We start from the raw sequence: 21,088 nt of genomic DNA, 5'->3' as shown, positions 1-21,088 counted from the left end.
AGCTGAGTGGCGGGGCGAGGAGCGAGCATGCACCCCGAGGCCTCAGAGCCGCCGGTGGACAGCGCGGCGGAGCCCAGTCTGGAGGAGTCGGCAGGCGATCACGGCGACGCGGGCCCAGGGGTCCGCAAAGAAGGTGCCATAGCGCCGGGGAGCCGAGGGGGCGAGGGCTCCTGTCCCTCACACATGCCCATTCACTCAGCTGGGAACAACCAGCACCCCTCACACATAGTCATCCATACAGCTACAAGAACAGCTAGCCAACCTACTCAAACATGCCCATCCACACAATCATGGACCACCTAGCACCTGACATATATGCCCACACATTCATTATGCTAGACCTTCATTAATATGATCAATCCAGTACATATAGAACACCCATTATTTATCCCACGATAATTTATCGGGTACCTCCTGTGCCTGGGAATTGTTTGCAATGAGTGTAAGACACCGTTCCCAGTGTTCAGCATCATCCAACAAACCACAAATAGAGAGAGCTCATCAGTTCTTCAAGTTGCATTAGTCTGAGGTTCCTTACTGGGTGAAAGTGCTTGCAACATAATCCTCATGGCCTGAGTTTGAATCCCAGAAGTACATAAATGCAGTGGTTAGGATCTGTATCCCAGCATGAGCGAGATGGGAGGAATGATGGACAGAATTGCTCAGAAGTTCACAAGTAGTGGAAGTATGCAGTGCAGCAGAGAAATGAGAGATCTTGCTTCAATCAGATGGAAGGAAGGCAGGAACTGACTCCCAAGGTTGTCCCCTGACTTCCACACCCATATGTACACATACATTCTGGTAGTTTTTAAATTCTGTGCATTTGAATAGACCATGTTTTTTTTAATTTATTGTTGTATGTAAGTCTTCAGACACACCAGAAGAGGGCATCAAATCTCATTACGGATGGTTATGAGCAACCATGTGGTTGCTGGGATTTGAACTCAGGACCTTTGTAAGGCAGTCAGTGCTTTTAACTGCTGCGCCATCTCACGAGCCCAGAATAGACCATGTTTTAATGAACAACTTTAAATGTGTCTAAAGTGCTTGTTTTCAGGTTTTTTTTCTTTAGGGAGTTGGAGTTTTGTTTTATTTTTGAGACATCATTTGGAATTTCCTGTGTAGCCTAGGCTAGCCCTGAACTAGAGGGCTTCTCACCTCAACCTTCTGAGTGCTGTGATGGCAGGAATGAGCCATCACACTTGGCTGCTCCCATGGACCAGTGGAACTTTGACATCCAGCTTTGAGGGGGAAAAAAAGACCAAAGAACAAGGCAGCGTAATGCACACCCATGACCTGAAAATGATTAGTATTTTATCCTATTTAAGGAAATAGGACATTTCACATAAAGTCTACTGAAGCATCAGGTTAACACTCCACCCCAGTGAGAATTTACCCCAAACACCCATGGAATAAAATAATAAGGAAAATGCCTTTCATAATAGTGTGCATAAGGTTCTAACATCTAAGGAGAGAGCAGCCTAGCACAAAGCTCACTTCCTTGACACGGGTTTGGGCGATCACACCAGATCACACCAGGCTCTTGTGTGTGCTTTTGTCTGTGAGTTGTTTTTACGTTGCCATCCCTAAGTTACACTTTGTGCAATTAAACACGTTTACAGAAGTGGAAACTGTAGGTTCTCTCATCTGACAAACAGGAGGATTTACACAGCCGACTGCATCACAGTCATCTCTGAGCCAAAGTGGGGAAAGACAGAGATCCTGTCCTGTCCCAGAGCTGCCCTTCCAGGTGGCTCTCAGTCCGGGTCAGTCCCGGTCCAGTGGCTTCACGCTGTCCCTGGTAAGAGAAATGAAATAGGCTTGATGAACTCCTGTCCTGTTGAGCAGATTTTAACAGAAACATCTAAACCTGAATTGTGTTTAAGGACAACTCTACTTCTCTTCCTGGTTTCTGTGAGTCTGGTTTCTGATGTGTGTGGGTGCACAAGCAGGCCAGGTAGGGCATCCGGTCACCTGGAAGTGGAGTTCCAGGCAGTTGTGAACTGCCTTGAAGGTGCTGAGAACTAAATTCTCTGGTTCTCTGGAAGACTAACTACGCTCTTAATGACTAAGCCACCTCTCCATCACCCTGTATAGCAATTTTACAGCATTCTTAATGACTTTGTAAATGTCATTTTTAGGCTGATCCTCTATAAAAACTGCGCAGGAGAGCATAAAAATGTGGACAGAGATGTTCACTCTGCGTTGTTTGTAACAGCTGGAATCTGTTAGCAGTGCAACTGTTTTTAAAGGATTGTTTGCAGAGCACAAAGAATTCTTCTTCTGCCTTGAAGATAATGTACCAGCAGCCTCACCTGTCAGTAGGGATCTGTCTCAGGAACATCTGTGGGTATAAAAACTAATTCCACAGAAAGCACAGGTTCCCGTTTACAAACATCAAAAACCTAACAGCCCAGGTTTGTTTTTTGCTTTGTTTTGGCCCAGGCTGGCCTCAAACCCAAAACCCAATGGAGAGGAACATCTTCTTCCTCGGGCTCCTGGATGCTAGGATTACCATTCCTGCCCTTGAAGTTTATTTTTGATCTTTACAAATTGACACTTTTTTATCTTGCAGAAATTAATGAGACCAAGGAAACATGTGTGGGTCCTTGTGCAACATCCTGCCCAGGTCAGCAGCAACCGAGCGGTGACAATGGGTCAGATGGCCTCTTCGCCCACTCGAGAGATGACAGAGATGATCAGGGCCCCAGGTGTGTGTTGTGCAGAACATCGAGGAGGCTTCCAAGGAAGGCACATAGTGAGGAAGGCACATAGTGAGGAAGGCACACAGTAATGGCCGCTTAGCCCCTGGCACAGACAACATCTGAGGAGCCTGCCCTGTTACTTCCAGAGAAGGAGAGAAACCACAGTAGCTCTTTAATAGAGAGAGGAGGAGGTGTTATTCATATTTACTTATGTGTGGGTGCATGTGTGTGCAGGTAGCCATGGAGGCCAAAAGAAAGTGCTGGGATCCCTAGAGCTAGAATTACAGGTGGCTGGGAGCTGCCTGAAGAGGGCACCGGGAACTTGTCTCATGTCCTCCGCTAGAGCAGCAAACACTCTTAATCACTGAGCCATCTTATCATGTCTCCAGATGGACCCTAGGTCTTTTATGGGGAAAAAAACGTATTCACCATTAGTGTCAGGGAAGACTACGAAACAAGTGTGTGCAGACATGCACCATGGCACTCACATGGAAGGTCAAGGGACAGCTGAGTCCAGGGCTCAAGCTCAGCTCTTTAGGCTTTGATTTTACCCACTGAGCCATCTTGTCATCGCCCCTGCACCTGCGCTGAGATAGGGTCTCACTCTATAGCCCAGGCTGGACTTCAACCTCATGAGCCTCCTGCCTCAGTCTCCTGGGTGTTGGCATTATAATTGTGCACTACTGGGGCTGAAGACATGACTCAGTAATTAAGAGCCCTGGCTGCGCTGGGTGGTGGTGGTGGCGGCGGCGGCGGCGGCGCACGCCTTTAATCCCAGCACTTGGGAGGCAGAGGTAGGCAGATGTCTGAGTCTGAGGCCAGCCTGGTCTACAGAGTGAGTTCCAGGACAGCCAGGGCTACACAGAGAAACCCTGTCTCGAAAACACTAAATAAATAAATAAATGAATAAATAAATAAATAAATAGCGAGCCCTGGCTGATCTTCCAGAGGATCCTAGAGGTTCCAGAGGTTCAATTCCTAGCACCCAAAGGTGCAGATACTGTGCCTGGCTCACACCAGTCTTGTTGACGATACTTCTCAGAGTGGTTTTATTAGGCCAGACAGTGTAGGGCTTTTTAAAGGCCAAAAGCAACAATATTGGGTAAAGTCCTAAGAGCTATAAAAGATAAAGGAGGAGATGATGCTGGGATGGCATGGAGGAGGACTTAAATCAGGATCCCCAGTACCCATGGAGGAGGACTTAAATCAGGATCCCCAGTACCCATGCAACACCCAGGCACCTCTCTACATCTGTAATCAGAGAACTGGAGAGGCTGAACCAGGCCGGAGACCTGGGGCTCACTTGCCAGCCAGTCCCCCGAACCAGTAATCTCCTGGTGCAATGAGGTAGTGAGTTCATAGGTTATAGTTCAAAAGCTATGGCAAATATGACAGAGGAAGACAGCTGGTGTTCACCTCTGGCCTCCACGTGACCTTGCACACACACGACCACACACAAACAGACCAAAAGAGAAGGGAGGAGGAGGACCTAATGTGAGGCTTCAGATTGAGAACTTGTAGACAGAATGGATGAAGGAAAGAGCCCAGGCTGGTGCCATGGCTCACAGCAGCAATCCCTGAGCTGCCACAGGCAGGAGAGCCTCAAGCTTGAGGCCAGCCTCGGCTGCCGAGTGAGTTCCCAGTTGACCTGGGCTACTGAAGGAGACCCAGTCTCCAAACCAAACAGAGCCACACACAAACCCTTAACTAGTTTCTCACAGATGACAAGTCGAAATGAGGTTCCTGTGTTTGGCTTTTTAACAGGATGACAAAACAGTTCCTGCAAAAGCTCTGCAAGCAGCACAAGCTGTACGTCACCCCTGCCCTGAACGACACGCTGTATTTGCACTTTAAGGGTGAGTCCCAGGCAAGCAGCGGCCATCTTTGTGCTCAGACGCTACTCAAGTGGAGCTCGGGCTCGACTGAGTTCCTAGGGAGGCGCATGAGTACAAAGGAGCCGCCCCAGCTTCTTTGGTTGCTTGATTTTTTTTTCCTTGCAAAATAGGGGATGGACCCCAGAACCTCAGACAGGCTAAGCCACCGAGATACAATCCCAGATTGCCCGGGCTGACCTTGAACTCACTTTGTAGCCAGAGGGATCTTGGACTTCCCATCCTTCTGCCTCACTCAACCAAGTAGCAGGGATTACAGGCCTGCACCACCGGGCACATAACTAATTAATTTAATCACAATATTTCTCAATCACTCACTCTGCCCTCTCTGTCTCTTTGCAAGTAGGTGCTTGTTATACAGGCCATGCTAGCCTTGAACTTGTGGTCTTCCTGTCTCAGTCTCCTGATGCTGGCAGTTCAGGCTCTAGCCAGCACAGCTGCCTTGGGACTGTGCATGTCTTTTACAGCAGTAGGGGTAGTTGTGAACTATGGCTTGGGATAGGTGTGTTATGAAGGACAGAAAAGTAGAAGACAGGGCATGAGGTCTTCGATCCCCTCTGAATGCAGAGGCACTGAGAATGGCATCCTGGGACTTGGGCTTGGTGTCCAGCCCCACATCTGCAGCTGAGTGCAGGTTCATGGCCAGGACTATGCTGACCAGTAAGGACCAGGCTCTCCAGCGCTCTGTTGGGGCCCAGAGTGAAGTGGCTGACCTGCCTTATCTCTCATCTATTTGTTTGTGTGTTCATTTAGGAAATCTTTCCTGAGAGCCTTCCATGCATGGGACTTTCTTGGTGCTGGGAGTCCAGAGGTAGAGGTGGCAAGGATGGGTTAGGAGTCCTGTAAGGCAGCACTGGCAGGGGTAGGCAGCTGTAGGGAGGAGGATGCTGTGCAGGGAGACACACCAGGCTCAGAGGCCTCTCACAGAGCTGAGAGTTTGGAAGGACACCCCTCCTGTCTCCTCACTTCCACCCGCTCTGAAATTTTCTACCTGGCATCTGAGCAGAGCAGTTGTTAGAACAATAGATCCTGGGGGGCGGGGGGGGGGGGAGGCGGAGCAGATACTAAGGGAGAGGGAGGAGAAGGAGCCAGCATGTCAGGCTGAAGTGGTTTAGACAGAAAAGGGACCTGGGAGGAGAGGTGCCCACGTCAGTTATATGTCACTAGTTAATAAATCACCGGAAACTCAGCAACTTCCAATACATTATCTCACATAGTTTCTGAAGAACAATGGCGATCTGTGCTTTATTAGCTGGGTAGTTCTGGCTTGGGGGTCACCTCTTGAGGTATGGTGGAATTGCCAAGTGCCCTCAATTACCTGAACCCTGGGCTGAGACTGAAAAGTGGCTGTGGGTCTTTCTCACAGCCTTAGTTCCCACCATGTAAGCCTCTCACTGGCTGCTGGCTCTACACAGTGCAAGCTGCCAAGAGAAAGAACAAGAGGGGCATAGGGGTCCCAGGACCAGAGTGACTCAAGCCAGGCTTCTGCCTCATCTATTATCTAGGGGCCTCCCTCTTGTTGTATCAACACAAGGGCCTTTGATAAGGTTGGGGGCGGGGTTGGTGCAAGGTCAGAATGAAAAATTGGGTCCGAGGCCTTTGAGAGGTCAAGGAGAGAAAAGATTAACAATGGGACTTAGCCACAAGGATGTCGTGGGGGACCCCAGCCTCTGCTTGTAGATGGCAGGGACAAGAGAGAGGGGCTGGCCTGAGACAGCTGCTGGAGGAATGGGCTTTTCTTAGTGAGAAAATGGGTCAAGAACTGGAAAGTCGGCCAGAGAGAGACCAATGTCATAGGACAGGAAGAGACACATAGAGGCACAAAGACCAGCTCAGCAGTGACCTAAGAGGGCTTGGATGTGGTGCACACCAGGTGTGGGGCCTTGAGTTGAATCTTCCATACTGGAAGTAAAAAAAAAATGAAGGGGGGGGTGGCTTTGCAAAGAGAAGCTGTTACTAGCTGGGCATGCTGGCACACACCTTTAATCCCAGCACTTGGGAGGCAGAGGCAGTCAGATCTTCCCAAGTTCTAGGCTAGCCTGTTCTATACAGCCACGTTTCAGAATAGCCAGGACTACATACAGCAAATGGTTCTCAATCCTTTTGGGAGTGTCAAGTGACCCTTTCACAGAGGTAGACCCTTTCACCATTGGAAAACACAGGTATTTATATACAATTCATCACAGTAGCAAAATTATACTTATGGAGTAGCAATGAAAATAATTTTATGGTTGGGGGATCATCACAACATGAGGAGCTGTGTTAGAGGGTCTCAGCATTAGGAAGCTTTAGAACCACTGACATAGAGAGACCCAGACTCAAAAAACTAAAACAAAAATCATCTTAGAAAAACAAAAAGAAAGGAAAGAAACAAACAAACAAAGGGAAGAAAGAGATGTGGGTTTCTTTCTTTCTTGTTTGTTTGTTTTTTGTTTTTTTGAGACAGGGTTTCTCTGTATAGCCCTGGCTGTCCTGGAGCTCACTTTGTAGACCAGGCTGGCCTCTAACTCAGAAATCCATCTGCCTCTGCCTCCCAGAGTGCTGGGATTAAAGACATGCACTACCACCGCCTGGCGAGATGTGGGTTTCTTTCTTTCTTTTCTTTTTTCTTTTCTTTTCTTTCTTTCTTTTTTCTTTCTTTCTTTCTTTCTTTTTTTTTTTTTTGAGACAGGGTTTCTCTGTCTTGCCCTGGCTGTCCTGGAACTCACTCGGTAAACCATGCTGGCCTCGAACTCAGAAATCTGCCTGCTTCTGCCTCACAGAGTGCTGGGATTACAGGCGTGTGCCACCACTGCCAGGCCAGGATTACAGGCGTGTGCCACCACTGCCAGGCCAGTTTTTTGTTTGTTGGTTGGTTTGTTTGTTTTGGAGAAATGTGGGTTTCTTAATCTTTCAATTCTAAGACTGAGGTGCCAGCAGATTCATTGTCTCTGAGGGCTGCTTCCAAGGTCACAGATGGAGACTTCTGACTGTGACCTCAGTCTATAGTCTAAGATGGTCTTGAACTTGTGATCTTCTTGACATAGTCTCTAGGGAGCTGAGATCACTGTTGTGTGCCACTATGCCAGGCAGGCTCTCTCTAAAAGGGCACTAATCTCATTGTGCAGGCCCCACCCTCATAAACTCTTCACACAGACATACACACACACACACACACACACACACACAAGGTTCCTTCTCTTAACGCCCTGGAGGTAATGTCTTTCAACATCAGAATTTGCAGAGAGCCAAACGCACAGCCTCTGCCAGCAGGCACAGCCAGCAGGGTCCAGGCTCCCCTGAGTAGGCCGGAGCCTCAGCAGCCCCTCCTCACCAGGCTTTGACCGCATCGAGAACCTGGAGGAGTACACGGGCCTGCGCTGCCTCTGGCTGGAGTGCAATGGCATCCAGAGGATTGAGAATCTGCAGGCCCAGCGTGAGCTGCGCTGCCTCTTCCTGCAAGTGAACCTGCTGCACAAGATCGAGAACCTGGAGCCGCTGCAGAAGCTGGACGCCCTCAACCTGAGCAACAACTACATCAAGACCATCGAGAACCTCTGTAAGCTGGGCAGCCCTGCGCCGTGCCACAGCCCCGCTGAGAGTCTAGAGTGGGGGCCGGGAGCAGGTGGCACAGCTGCTCACCTGTGCCGCCTCCCCTCCAGCCTGCCTCCCAGTCCTGAACACACTGCAAATAGCCCACAACCGCCTGGAGACGGTGGCAGACATCGAGCACCTCAGGGAGTGTCTGCGACTCTGTGTCCTCGACCTCTCCCACAACGCTCTGAGTGACCCCGAGATCCTGAGCGTGCTTGAGAGCATGCCCTGTCTGGTGAGTACACGTCCCAGAGAGCGTGCTTAGGAAACATCACCCTCCCTCCCTCCCATCCCTCCTCCTCTTCCCTCCTTCCATCCTTCCCTCCCTCTATCCTTTCTTCTTTTCCTCTCTCCTTCCTTCCCTCCCTTTCTTCCTTCCTTCCCTCCCTTCCTTTCCTCCTCTTCCCTCCCTCCCTCTTTCCTTCCCTCCTCCTTTTCCTCCCTCCTCCCCTTCCCTCCTCCCCTTCCCTCCTTCCCTCCCTTCCTTCTTTCTGTCCTTCTTTGGAGTTGTGTGACTTCTCCTGGGGAGACTTGAACAACTTTCTAGATGTCCTTAATGGGGCACTGTCAAGCTATCAGAGAGCAGATTCCACCTAAATCCTAGCAAAGCCCAGGAGCTTACAGGAGCATGGGTGACTCAGCCTGTGTCCTGGGCAGCAGGAGTATCTTCCACATCACCTCAGGAGACAGCCAAGACCTTGTGCATGATAAGTTTCAGCGTTCTGAGATTTAGGAGTTTTAGTTTTGTTTACTCCTTGTGCCTTCAGGCACAAGACACTGCAGGCTTTGCCACTTAGCACATCCTCCAGGGCTCTGGTTACCTCAGCAGCACTCAGATGGTTCAGACACATTCTTCTCTGGGCCGAGAGTGTAGTGGGCGCAGAGCTTGGCCGCAGAGCTTGGCCTGTACCTCTGAACATTCTCAGATTAGAATGGGCATGCTGGGGTGTGCCTTCTTCGGCCCCATATACCTTTTCTGGATGAAATCCCTCACACCCTGGGTACTAGTGAACACTGGCATAGGTGGATGCAGGTTTCATGTAGCCCTAGCTTTGTACTGGCAGTGGAGGCCGCTGTTGTGGGTTGTGGGTTTTGAGACAGGTTTTGTGTAGCCCAGACTGGCCTTGAACTAGCTTGCTGTGTTGGGGAGATGGACATTGACTTCTCTTGACTTAGTGTCTCGGGTGCTGGGAATGTCTGTGCATCAATACACAGGTTAAAACTGGTTACCTGCCCCTCCCCCCCAGCACAAAGCAGCCCTTATCACCTACATCTGGGACACTTTACTTTTCTGCTTCCTGCCAGGAACCTTGAAAATACATCAAGGGCGGTGTAGGAGCCGGGACACCTGAGCGCGGTGTGGTGGTCTGAATAGGAATGGCCTCCATGGGCTCATATATTTGAATGCTTGGTCATTAGGGAGTGGCACTATGTGACAGGGATTGGAAGGTGTGGCCTTCTTGGTGTAGCTGTGGTCTTGTACTTTGGGGTTGCGAATGCTCATGCCAGGCCCATACCTGTGGATCCAGATGGAGTCTTCTCCAGCATCGGATCTGCCTGCACACTGCCCTGCTTCCTGTGGATCCAGATGGAGTCTTCTCCAGCATCGGATCTGCCTGCACACTGCCCTGCTTCCCGCCGTCATGACAATGAACCAAACCTCCGCTATTTTAAGCCAGCCCCAGTGAGATGCCTTTCTCTATGAGTTGCATGGTCACGGTGTCTCTTCACAACAATTAGCATCCTGACTAAGACACATGGCTAGTTCGATGCTGATTGATTTGTATGTAATATGGATATATTTCCCCAGCAACATAATCCAGTTTGGATATGAAAAGTATCTGATGTGATCAGGCAAACAGACTGCAAAACGATTCTTATTAGCCCTCTGGGCTTCCTCGGGCAGAGGCCAGAAGGTGCACATCTGGCCAGACGAGAGGGGCGCTGCCATTGCTGGGTCAGCTTTTCTTACTGGGGACCTGGCACCGAGTGAGCAAGAAAGACCTCTCAGCAACCTGTAAATCTCTTTGTGTGCTTTGTTATTGTCTGTCTTGAGACAATGTCTCATGTAGCTAACTAAGCCCGGCCTCCTTCAGCCATTGATTCTTATCTGTTATCCTGCAAATATTTCCTTGAAATGTGTCCCAGGAAGGAAGAACCAGAAACAACTAGATCCAAATGTGCTTCCCGAAGAGATGCTGAGAAATGGTGCTAATAGAGCCACTGAGCTGGGAAGGGGAAAGAGGAATACTCTCCAGTTTAGCTCCGGAAGAACCTTCCAGGATAGACAGAGGGGGCTGAGCGGTCTGTGCCGCTCCAGCACAGGGGACCTCTTCATGGTCCTGTCTCCGCACCAGGACATAGCACTGGCGCTTTGTTTTGCTCAAGAAAATTGTGTTGTTATTCTGAGGGCATGCGATATGATGATGCTATCATCTTAGGTTTTATTATTACTTATACTGCGGGGTGTGTGTGTGTGTGTATAGTGTATGGTGTTTATATGTGTGTAGGCACACATCTTGAACAGGGAATGCATAGAGAGGTGAGACGACATCACGAATTGCTTCTCTCCTTCTACCATGTCAGTTCTGGGAACTGCACTCAGGTCGTCAGCCTTGGTGGCAAGTGCCTTTACCCACAGGCCCTGGTTGGCTTTGATAATCAGTTTGGCCCTGCATATTGCTTTGCAGCGTGTGCTGAACCTGATGGGAAACCCAGTGACCAAACACATCCCTAACTACCGCAGGACGGTCACTGTTCGTCTGAAGCACTTGACGTATCTGGATGACAGGCCGGTTTTCCCCAAGGACAGGTAAGAAAGGACCTGGGCCATGTGTAAGTGAATGCTTGCAGTCAAGTACCCTTGTTAGACTTGCAAGTTTTCTGATTTTTGAGCATTTTCTCATCAGTAAATTCCCTCTGGACCCCATTAATGATATCATTAATGGGGTCCCCAGGGACACCACAGGAACAGGGGTGCATGCCCACAGAATGTTTCCTTTTTACTCCTGTACACTGTAGCTGTCCTTAGACACTCCAGAAGGAGGGGGGCATCAGATCCCATTAAGATGGTTGTGAGCCACCATGTGGTTACTGGGAATTGAACTCAGGACCTTGGAAGAACAGTCAGTGCTCTTAACAACTAAGCCATCTCTCGAGCCCACCCCCCTTTTTAAACAATTACTTGTGTGTGTGTGTGTGTGTGTGTGTGTGTACTGTGGCACACCTGCTTGTACACAAGGTCAGCTTGCACTCTGTTGGTCCTGGGGCCTGCACACTGACCTCAGGTCGTCAGGCTCAGGAGCAAGCTCCTTTCCCTGCTGTAGCTCCTCGCGGGCTCTTGTGAGGCAGCTTCTGGGGCATTTGCCTGCACTTCCTGTGTGGGCGTGGCTCGCTCCCCTTGGAGAGATAGACAGACAGGACTAGAAGTGATGGGCCAGATGGCAGCTTGGTGCTGGGCCTCTGAGGCGCCACCAGATGCTTTTCCAAAGCGGCCCTACTGTCTTACTTTCTCTTCAGAATTGTGAGAGGATCTGAGTTTTCTGCATCCTTGCCAAAGTCATATTTTTACTCCTGCTGCGGGAGGCCAAGTGCGGGCCTGTCATGCTTGTGGCCAGCACCTCCCTGGGGGCTCTTGCAAGGCAGGCTGTCCTTCTGCGTTGGCCACTGTCACCTGTTCTTTGGGAGATGCCTGCATTGTGCCTCTGCCCATTTAAAGCAATAGTGTACTTTTCTAAAGAAGCCGGTTTTGGTTGAAGGAAAAGCAGTTTCCCAGTATGAACATCTTGCATCCTTGGGGGCACTTGTTAAAACCGATGCACCAAGGTTCGCATAAGATTAGTAAGTGAACTACAACATTTTTTTTAAGGATTTATTTGATGTGTGTGTCTGTGTCTGTATATGTGTCTCTGTGGGTGTGTGTCTGTGTGTCTGTATATGTGTCTCTGTGGGTGTGTCTGTATATGTGTCTCTGTGGGTGTGTCTGTATATGTGTCTCTGTGGGTGTGTGTCTATATATGTGTCTCTGTGGGTGTGTGTCTGTATATGTGTCTCTGTGGGTGTGTGTCTGTGTGTCTGTATATGTGTCTCTGTGGGTGTGTGTCTATGTGTCTGTATATGTGTCTCTGTGGGTGTGTGTCTGTGTGTCTGTGTCTGTATATGTGTCTCTGTGGGTGTGTGTCTATGTGTCTGTATATGTGTCTCTGTGGGTGTGTGTCTGTGTGTCTGTGTCTGTATATGTGTCTCTGTGGGTGTGTGCCTGTGTGTCTGTATATGTGTCTCTGTGGGTGTGTGTCTGTGTGTCTGTGACTGTATATGTGTCTCTGTGGGTGTGTGTCTGTGTGTCTGTATATGTGTCTCTGTGGGTGTGTGTCTGTGTGTCTGTGTCTGTATATGTGTCTCTGTGGGTGTGTGCCTGTGTGACTGTATATGTGTCTCTGTGAGTGTGTGTCTGTGTGTATGTGCTCCATGTATGTACAACTGCCTGGTGAGGCCGTGAGAGGGCATGAGATTCCCTGGAGCTGGAGTTACATGCAATTGGGAGCCACGCAATGTGGGCACTGGGATCTGAGTTCTTATCCTCTGCAAGAGCAGCAAGCACTCCTAACCACTGACCACTGAGCCACCTCCAGATTCTTAATTTTGAAGAAGTGAGTTGAGGGGCTGAGGAGACAGCTCAGTCAGTAAAGCGCTTCTCTCATAAGCATGAGGACTTAAATTTGGCTCCAGAGCCCACATGGAAAGCTGGGCACGTGCAGGTGCCTGCTAGCCCAGCGCTGGAGAGGTGGGGACAGTGTCCCTGGGATGCCCTGCCACCCAGCCTAGCCTGCCCAGCGGGCTTCAGGGCCCAGGAAGAGATCCTGCCTCAAGAACAGGGATGGCGCCTGCAGAGGGAAGACAGCCAAGGTCATGCTCTAACCTCCATGCACACATTCATACATGTACGTCTGCACACGCATGTGCAGACAGGCACAAGATCAAGCAATGAACACATTTGGCCAGACAGCATATGTTTATAATTTTCTTTTAACTTACAAGTTGTAGGAAGCCTGATAGAGAGATGGCTTAGGAGTTGAGAATTTGCTGTTCTTGCAAAGCACTGTGGTTGGTTTCCCAACATAGCTTATAACCATCTGTAACTCCAGCTCCAGGTGACTCACTGCCCTCTTCTGGATTCTGATGTCACCTGCATTCTTATTCTTATGGTACACACGCGCGCGCACGCATGCACACACACACACACACACACAATGAAATATAAATACATCTTTAAGTAAAAGAGTTAATTCAGCCTATATCCTCCTCCTCTACCCCTTCCCCACCCACTTCCCTACCTCCCAGGGTCCCACACTTCCTGGAACTCATCTAGCCTTGGCTGGCCTCAAACTCATGACACTGTTCCTGCTCAGGTGTGGACAGCCCGTGCCCACACCCAGCCCCCAGTTCTGTCCTTTGTCCTTACCTAGGGCGTGTGCGGAGGCATGGGCCCGAGGGGGGTACGCCGCAGAGAAGGAAGAGCGCCGCCAGTGGGAGAGCAGGGAACACAAGAAGATAACAGACAGCCTGGAGGCCTTGGCCATGATCAAGCGGCGGGCTGAGGAACGGAGGAAGGCACGGGACAGAGGTGCGCGCTAGACCACAGCTGCACACGGTGCAGTGTGACTCTTTTCACATGACCCTGGTGTGTGGGCTAGGAAACCTACAAAGGTCAGACACTGCAGATGGATCACGGAGAAATTAACGTCAGAACGGTTCTTTGGTAGACATACAGTTCTCTCATTTAATGCTGATACGCATGCTAACGGAATGGATGTACCCAGCTTCTACATAAAGAATTAAACCCTGGGCGCTGAGGGATGGCTCAGCAGTTATGAGCACCCATTGCTCTCCCAGAGGACCCAGGTTTGATTCCCAGCACCCATGTGGTGGCTCCCAGGTAGCAATAACTCCAGTCCCAGGGAATCTGACAACCTCTTGTGGCTCCCATAAAGGGCATTACAGTCAGGTTTCCCTGTAGTCTCACAGTTGCTGAGGCCCTGATTGACAGGAGGACAGAGGATGAAAGGCAGAGGCGCTAGTAGGACTCCTTCAAATTGTATTGAAATTTCTGTCTTAGCCCCAAGCCGAAATTCATGGGATGATGATCACTGTGTGCGTACAGGATAGTGTAGTGTACCAGGTAAAGATATGTTGGGCAGGCTTAGGGCCTTTAACAAATTCCTGGGTCCTTCCTGAGACAAGGGCTTGTCAGCAGCTGTCAGCCTGTGTGACCCTGAGGCATACTCGAAGTGGTCTTTATCAGCAAGACTTCCTTCCAGTCAGCAGCACATCCTCGGACCAGCCCGGTCCTAGGCAGAGCTCCAACCTCCACTCTGGATTTACTTCTCTCTCTCTCTCTCTCTCTCTCTCTCTCTCTCTCTCTCTCTCTCCTCTCTCCTCTCTCCAATCTCTCTCTCTCTCTCTGGACTTCACTTCTTTAGGGGAGACACCCTTGCCAGACAGCGAGGAGAATATCCCCACCAGCCCAGAGACTCAGGAAAAGCCACCGATGGGTGAAACCCAGCAGAAGATGGAGTTGTTTGTGAAGGAGAGCTTTGAAGCCAAAGATGAACTGTTTCCAGAGAAGCCAGGAGGAAGAGAGAAGCTGCCTGTGGTGGTGGTGAATGGGGCAGTGGAAGATCCAGACCTGCCTGAGAGCCTGGCTCACACCCAGACACCTGTGGTGGTCACCCCTGAAGGTAAGGCTGAGACCAAAGAGGACAGCCCCTGACCCTGCACAGCTATGGCCCTTGACCCTGCACAGGGCTATGACCCCTGACCCTACACAGCTATAGCCCCTGACCCTGCACAGCTATGGCCCCTGACCCTGCACAGCTATGACCCCTGACCCTGCACAGGGCTATGACCCCTGACCCTGCACAGCTATGGCCCCTGACCCCTGACCCCGCACAGCTATGGCCCCTGACCCTGCACAGCTATGACCCCTGAGCCTGCACAGCTATGACCCCTGACTCTGTACACAGCTATGGCTCAGACTCTGAATCCACTGATGTGGTTCTCTTTCTAGAAGATAAGGTCCTTGGCAAATCTTTATTTCCAAGGGAGAATAGTGCACCTTTGGAAACACTAAATCACATTAAAACCAGATGAGATTATATAAGCACCATGGACAGCTGTTGGCAGACTATTTGACTTAAGCCAGTGGTCATCTTGAATCAACAGAAGGAGCAGTGATGTTTTCCACTGGGTTTGGATGGGGCTGTCCCAGCCAAGTGTGTTTTGGCACTCGCTGCACAAAAGGGTCAGTGCTACCAAACGAGCACTCAGGACCTGCTCACAGTCCAGGGAGGCCACTTTCATTATGAATGGTAGACTCATTAAACATGTAGAGCTGGAGAGAGAGACAGGTCGGTCTCTGGCACTCTCTGGCCAGCCAGCCTAGCATTACCCATGAGCCCCAGGTCCTTGAAGGAGACCCTGTTCTGGTTTGCGTTCTGTTGCTGTGATAAACACTGTAGAGGTAAATCTCCAGCCCGAATTACCCAGTTAAGGAAATTGCAACTCAATATGAATACGAGCTCTCCGCCTTGACTGGGCCGGTCTCCCACTACACTGCTCCACTCCCACCTGTGAGATCCCACCACACCACGCTTCTCCCCACTCTCTGTCCACCTCCTGTCAGTCCTCTCTCCTCCTTGTTCTCCTCCCCCCCCCCCCAAACCTTTCAGTTCTACCTCCCCCCCTCCTGCCCAATCATCGGCTCTAGCCTTTATTTGAAAAGTTAAGGTGGGGAGAAAGTTCACAAGGCACCTGCATGTGTGATTAGTGACTAACTCCTCATGTCTGCAGCCCCTCCCGGGAGTTTCCACTTTATGGAAATGTTAGCATTGAAACACAAGACCAGGGCTATCCACAACAGAACACTCTTGCCAAAATCAAATAGGGAGGAAAAGCGTTTACCCAGCTTACACCCCCAAGTCATAGTCATCCCCGAGGATGTCAGGGCAGGAACTGCAGAGGAGCACTGCTTGCTGGCTCCGTCTCTGGCCCATGCTCAGCTAGCTTTCTTACAGAGTTCAGGGCCCTACCCAGGGAATGGTGCTTTGCCGTGTGGGCTGGGGCCTCTATACCAATTAGGAAATCAAGACAACCCTTCACAGACATGGCCCCAGGCCCGTGTGATCTAGACAGGCCTTCACTGGAGGCTTCCCTCCCTCTTGGGCGGCTCTAAGGCTATAGTTACTGAGAGGTAGCCCAAGACTCCCCCAGAATGACAGTGGAGCTGGCTTGGAAGGTTTTGTGTCTACAACCTTCAGAGCTCCACAACCTGATAGGGTGTGAGGTCTGGCCCAGAAAATAGGCTCTCCCGCTAGAAGTCTGGGAGTGCTGTGTTCTCACTCAGGGACCTGTAAGGGATGAGGTGCCGGGGCTGCAGGAATTGCCATGGAAGTGAAGGGTCCTGGGCGGGGCAGAGCCTCAGCAAGCCACGGAGCTAGACCTTATTTTACTCTCGAGTCCGCACTGCCAAATGCCAAAGGTCTGAACTAATAACAGCCACCTGTCTTTGTTCCGCAACATCTTCAAAAAACCCCGAGTCCTTTACAGAATGGGGCTGGTGGGAGTCGGGGCAGGAGTACCTCTGGTTCCCAGGACCTTAGGATTAGTGGTTCCAGTGCGGGGACTCAGGTATCCCAGGCTTAAGAGAGGCAGGAAGCACAGGACAGAGTTCAGCAGGAGGCAGGCAAGGGCAGTCTAGAGAGGAGAATGAAATCCCACTCAGAAATCCCAGACTGTGTGTGCAGCAAGGGAGGCAGGAGCCAGGTGGGAGTGGTGGATGCCTTAAATAGGGAGGCAAAGGCAGAGGCAGAGGCAGGTGGATCTCTGAGTTCAAGGCCAATCTGGTCAACAGAGTGACTTTTAGGTCAGCCAGGGCAACACAGAGGAAACCCTGCCTCACAACAAGACAAAATAAAACAAAAATGGAGCGAGAGGGAGTGGGGTGGGGGTGGGGCATTGGAGAGCCACAGCCACCAAGAGAAAGCTGCATTGGTGGCCGCCATGTATGCGCATCAGGTATGGTGGCCGCCATGTATGCGCATCAGGTATGCTGTGCTTCTTCTGGTTTGACGGGGCTCTGCGCCAGAATGTGTCTGGGATGTACCTTTGGTCGTTGCTTACACAGCTAGGGAAGGCTTGCTGTCTCTGCAGCTCAGGGCACTTGGAAGGTGCGTTCTCAGACCCTTGGCCTGCCTGCCTTGAGCTTCTGGGAACATGTTTCTGTTCAGTCAGGGTCCTGCTTGTCCTATGACTTTCCACACATGGCTCTTCTGTGGCTGGTATTTGAAGGTTCAGGGCTCCTAGGTTCAGCATGGGGGGCTGTCTCACCACCTCCAATACCAATGTCACAAGATGGACATCCTGGCTCAGCCACCCCACCATGTGCCCAGCACATGTGGTGGCAGTGTGAGTGGATAGATTACACCGGGGCAAGACTTAGGAACTTTGCAAGGAGGGCCTGGCAGAGGAGGGCTCATAATGTTTCTGCCCATCCAGGCAGCCTTGCTGTGTTAGCTGTCCCAGGCCCTGACCCTGGAGAGCAGGCAGCCATGCACTTGGTGCACAGGCAGTGCAGGTTCACAGAGAGCCCTCCACCAGGGCTGGCCTCTCTGGGCTTGGAACCGGCACTTGTCCTGAGCACATCCCTTTCTTGCCTTTGTATCTGAAACCAGTGCTGGCCAGTAACTTCTCACTGTTCTTCCTCAGAGTCCAGATCTCCAGTGGCAGCTACTGATGGGGCCAGAACTGAAGACACAGAGGCTGTTGCCCTGGAGACCAAGGAGAGGCTTTTCATTGATGTGAGCAGGGGGCTTCATGCTGAGGGAGGGGAGGGTGATCCCTTTGTGGTCCTCACTGTATCAGGAGTCCTCCAGAGAGCAGGTGTAGCACAGCCAACAAGGCTTAACCCCAGCCACCCTGCTGAGACTCAGACTTGGGGGCCGGTCCATTTACCTCAGGGCTGTGAAAACCACACTGGAGGTTCCAGGGACACTACAGCGCAAAGTAGTTCTGTGGCCAGCCCTAGAGTCACAATGTGTCACTGGAGTCTGCTGGGCCTCACACCCACAGCCTGGTAGGTGGCTCTGGCCATTTATCGGCTGGTCTCCACTCTGCTTCCTGTTGGTTCGCCTTGGTGTGATTGTCCAGGGTCCCTCCAGCAAATGCTGGGTTACAGCTTTGTTACTGCTCCCCAAAGCTCCTCCTATTTGGGTGACAATACAGTGTATTTCCTGCTAGCAAGGCATGAGAAACTATATTGTCCCAAGATCTGCAATTCAGTGGAGCAATGGTTTGTGAGGCGTGTAAACCCATGTGAGCTGGGCCTCACTCTGCCTGCCTGAAGCCTGGGCTTCGAACTGAGAATGACTGTCCAGGGCACAGTGAAGAGTGGAGTGGAGTCTGAGACTGCCTTGCTTGAGGCATGGTATGGACAGTGTTCTGAGATAGGTGGTATTATCATTCCAATATTACAGAGTAGGAACGGGAGGGAGAAACAGGTTAAGCAACTTGCCCAAGGCCACACAACTAGGAAACAGTGGCAATGCGGTTTCCGGATTTTCGGGAGGCCCAGACTAATGTGTAACAGGTACCTTTGAGTTTGGGTTTCCTGTGACAGAACAGTGAAGAAGCTGTGACAATCTTACTGTGCCTAGCCTGCAAACTCTTCCATTACCCACACTTGAAGGGCCAGTGTGGTTTTGAGCATGCTGAGGCCTGGGCATGAGTGGGAGCTGCCGAGAGGCCTTGGTGACAATGTCCCTTGTCTCCTGTTGGTACTTTCCCCCACTGTGTCTCTGGATGACAAGGTGGTCACTGACTCTTTCAGGACCTGCCTGACTTGGAAGATGCTGATGGTTCGGATGTGTCTGCGGAAAACCAGACAAAGGTCGGCAGCCCTTCCCTAAAGCCCAGAATGGCCTCCACGGTGGCAGCTCTCGCCTGCCTCTACCTCCCAAGTACTGCGCTTACAGGAATGCACCGCCGTGCCTCTCCCTTAGAAGTGAACTGCCCTTCTGAGGAAGCTGCTCTCTGGTCCCTCCACAGACTTATTTCAGTGACCTGGGTGTCTTGCTGCAGGTCTCCTGGTGGCTGCATGAGATGAAGTGGGCGCACTGTGCTCTATGCTGTTTTCATGCACGCCTCCCAAGCTCTTCCACTAAAGCTAGACTTAGCGGGAAGGAACACACGGGTGAGGGGGTGAGACACCTGACTGTGCCCTGGGCATAACCAGGAGCCAGCAAGCAACTGTCAGACCTGTCCCCAGAGGCTTTGGAGGGAACCTCTTCATGGGTTCTCATAGCCCCAAAAAACTCTGGTCATGCCCTGTGGGGACCAAGGTTGTCCAGCAACAAATCTGAAGAGTTGCTGGGCTCCAGGGTGTGGCAGAGGCTAGAACCCAGTATTGGTGGGGTGGGGTATGTGGTGAGAGAAGCATGGAGAGGGCTGGCTGGGGTGTTCATCCCGAGGCCCTGTACCAGCCTGCTTCCTCCCTACCCCACATGTGACCCTTCTCCCTTTTCTGCACTGTGACCACAGGAATAACAGACACGGTTCACGTTCTCTCACCAGGAAACAGGCATCCCGAAAATCCAGGCCATTTCCAGCTCGAGTGACGACAGTGACCTGGAGCTGGATGAGCTGTCCCTCTCCATGTTTGAGGGCACTCCCATAGGCACCACAGGTGCTCTCTCACACATATTTGCCGTCTCCAAGGACCCCCCAACAGCAGCCACGGTGCCTTTCGCAGACATATGTAAGCCAACAGCAAAAACAGACTTAGAAACCCAAGGTCAAGACTCCAGCACAGCGTCTTCACGGCCCCTCATCCAGGAACTCGAAGAGGATGAGTTGGCAGAGGGAGAGTCAAACCAGCCACTGCCACCCCACACCTGTGCCAGTGACCCCGCACTTGCCCAGTCTAGTGAAGATGGAGACAGCCAGCTGCCTGCAGCCACTCCACTAGGTAACACTCTGTGAGGCTATGTAGGGAGGACCGCAGGGTGTGGGCAGCAGATGGGGCCTTCTGCCCATTCCTACGTCTGACTGTGGTGTGTCACATGGCCCCATGGTTCCAGGCCAGAGACTCCAGAGGAGGGGACCACAGATACTAGGGCTGAGTGACAAAAGCATTGATGCTATCTAGCCAGTGGAGGCGTGGCTAGCCAGTGGAGGCGTGGCTAGCCAGTGGGAATGTGGCCAGCAGAGGCATGGCAGCTTCAAACCTCACACCTGGTGCTGTGTGCAGGCACAGGCTGTCTGGACAGCACACACAGAAGAGTACCCAGGGTTGGGTGTGCATTTTAGGTACTTGCTTTTGGGGTGGCTTATGCTCCCCGTGTTCCCCTTGCACAAGGGGACACAAACACACACACACACACACACACACAAAATACAGTGGGGCGGGGTTTCTGATCTCATCAGAGGAGAACCTGACTGGCAGCAGAGTAACATGCCGACCGACTGTGTGGGTCTTAAAGTGTTCATGTAAGGAGTCTGTGCTGGCCTGGTGCTCAGCAAGAAGGGCAGTGTTACTCAAGCACGGATTTGTTCTCTCCCAACTCTTCAGGAGACGGAGCTGAGAATGACGCACAGTCTTCATCACACCCGGAGGAGCCCAGCACCCGGGTAGGCCTGGAAGATATTGAATTTGGCTTGGACTGAACCGCAAGGCAGTCTACACTGTTAGGCTAGCAGCGGCGCGGCGGATGCAGGGCACCCTCTCCTGGGTATCACTGCTGGTGCGCTCTGGCAGCCTGCACGGCACATGCCGTGCAGCTACCCCAGTGGGCCTTGTCCCCAACATCGGTTTCCCCTGGTTACAGATCCCACAACAACATAAACACTTTAAAACCCACACAGTCA

The 21,088-nt window shown here is 51.3% G+C and overlaps 1 protein-coding gene across 1 annotated transcript; it reads left to right on the top strand.

The window, feature by feature from the left end:
* Window positions 1–27: 27 nt before the first annotated feature.
* Dnaaf1 (dynein axonemal assembly factor 1) lies at window positions 28–21,063 on the top strand. The gene is made up of 12 exons (XM_052166707.1): window positions 28–133; window positions 2,576–2,711; window positions 4,470–4,561; window positions 7,914–8,135; window positions 8,239–8,405; window positions 10,861–10,982; window positions 13,636–13,793; window positions 14,650–14,907; window positions 17,933–18,024; window positions 19,053–19,112; window positions 19,796–20,189; window positions 20,793–21,063. Exons 1-12 carry the CDS (start codon window positions 28–30, stop codon window positions 20,885–20,887), a joined length of 1,902 nt encoding a protein of 633 aa, XP_052022667.1. The 3' UTR covers window positions 20,888–21,063.
* The last annotated feature ends 25 nt before the right edge of the window (window positions 21,064–21,088 follow it).

Source organism: Apodemus sylvaticus, chromosome 21 (assembly GCF_947179515.1).
Source record: "Apodemus sylvaticus chromosome 21, mApoSyl1.1, whole genome shotgun sequence".
Lineage (NCBI taxonomy): Eukaryota > Metazoa > Chordata > Mammalia > Rodentia > Muridae > Apodemus > Apodemus sylvaticus.
This window is presented reverse-complemented; position numbering and strand designations above follow the sequence as displayed.

What these genes read in the sequence shown, in the direction of transcription:
- Dnaaf1 (XM_052166707.1), top strand. Translation starts at nt 28, where the DNA reads ATGCACCCCGAGGCCTCAGAGCCGCCGGTGGACAGCGCGGCGGAGCCC. An exon ending in GAGGAAGGCACGGGACAGAG is followed by an intron (nt 13,794 to 14,649) that starts GTGCGCGCTAGA and finishes TCACTTCTTTAG; the next exon opens with GGGAGACACCCTTGCCAGAC. An exon ending in GCCTGCAGCCACTCCACTAG is followed by an intron (nt 20,190 to 20,792) that starts GTAACACTCTGT and finishes CCAACTCTTCAG; the next exon opens with GAGACGGAGCTGAGAATGAC.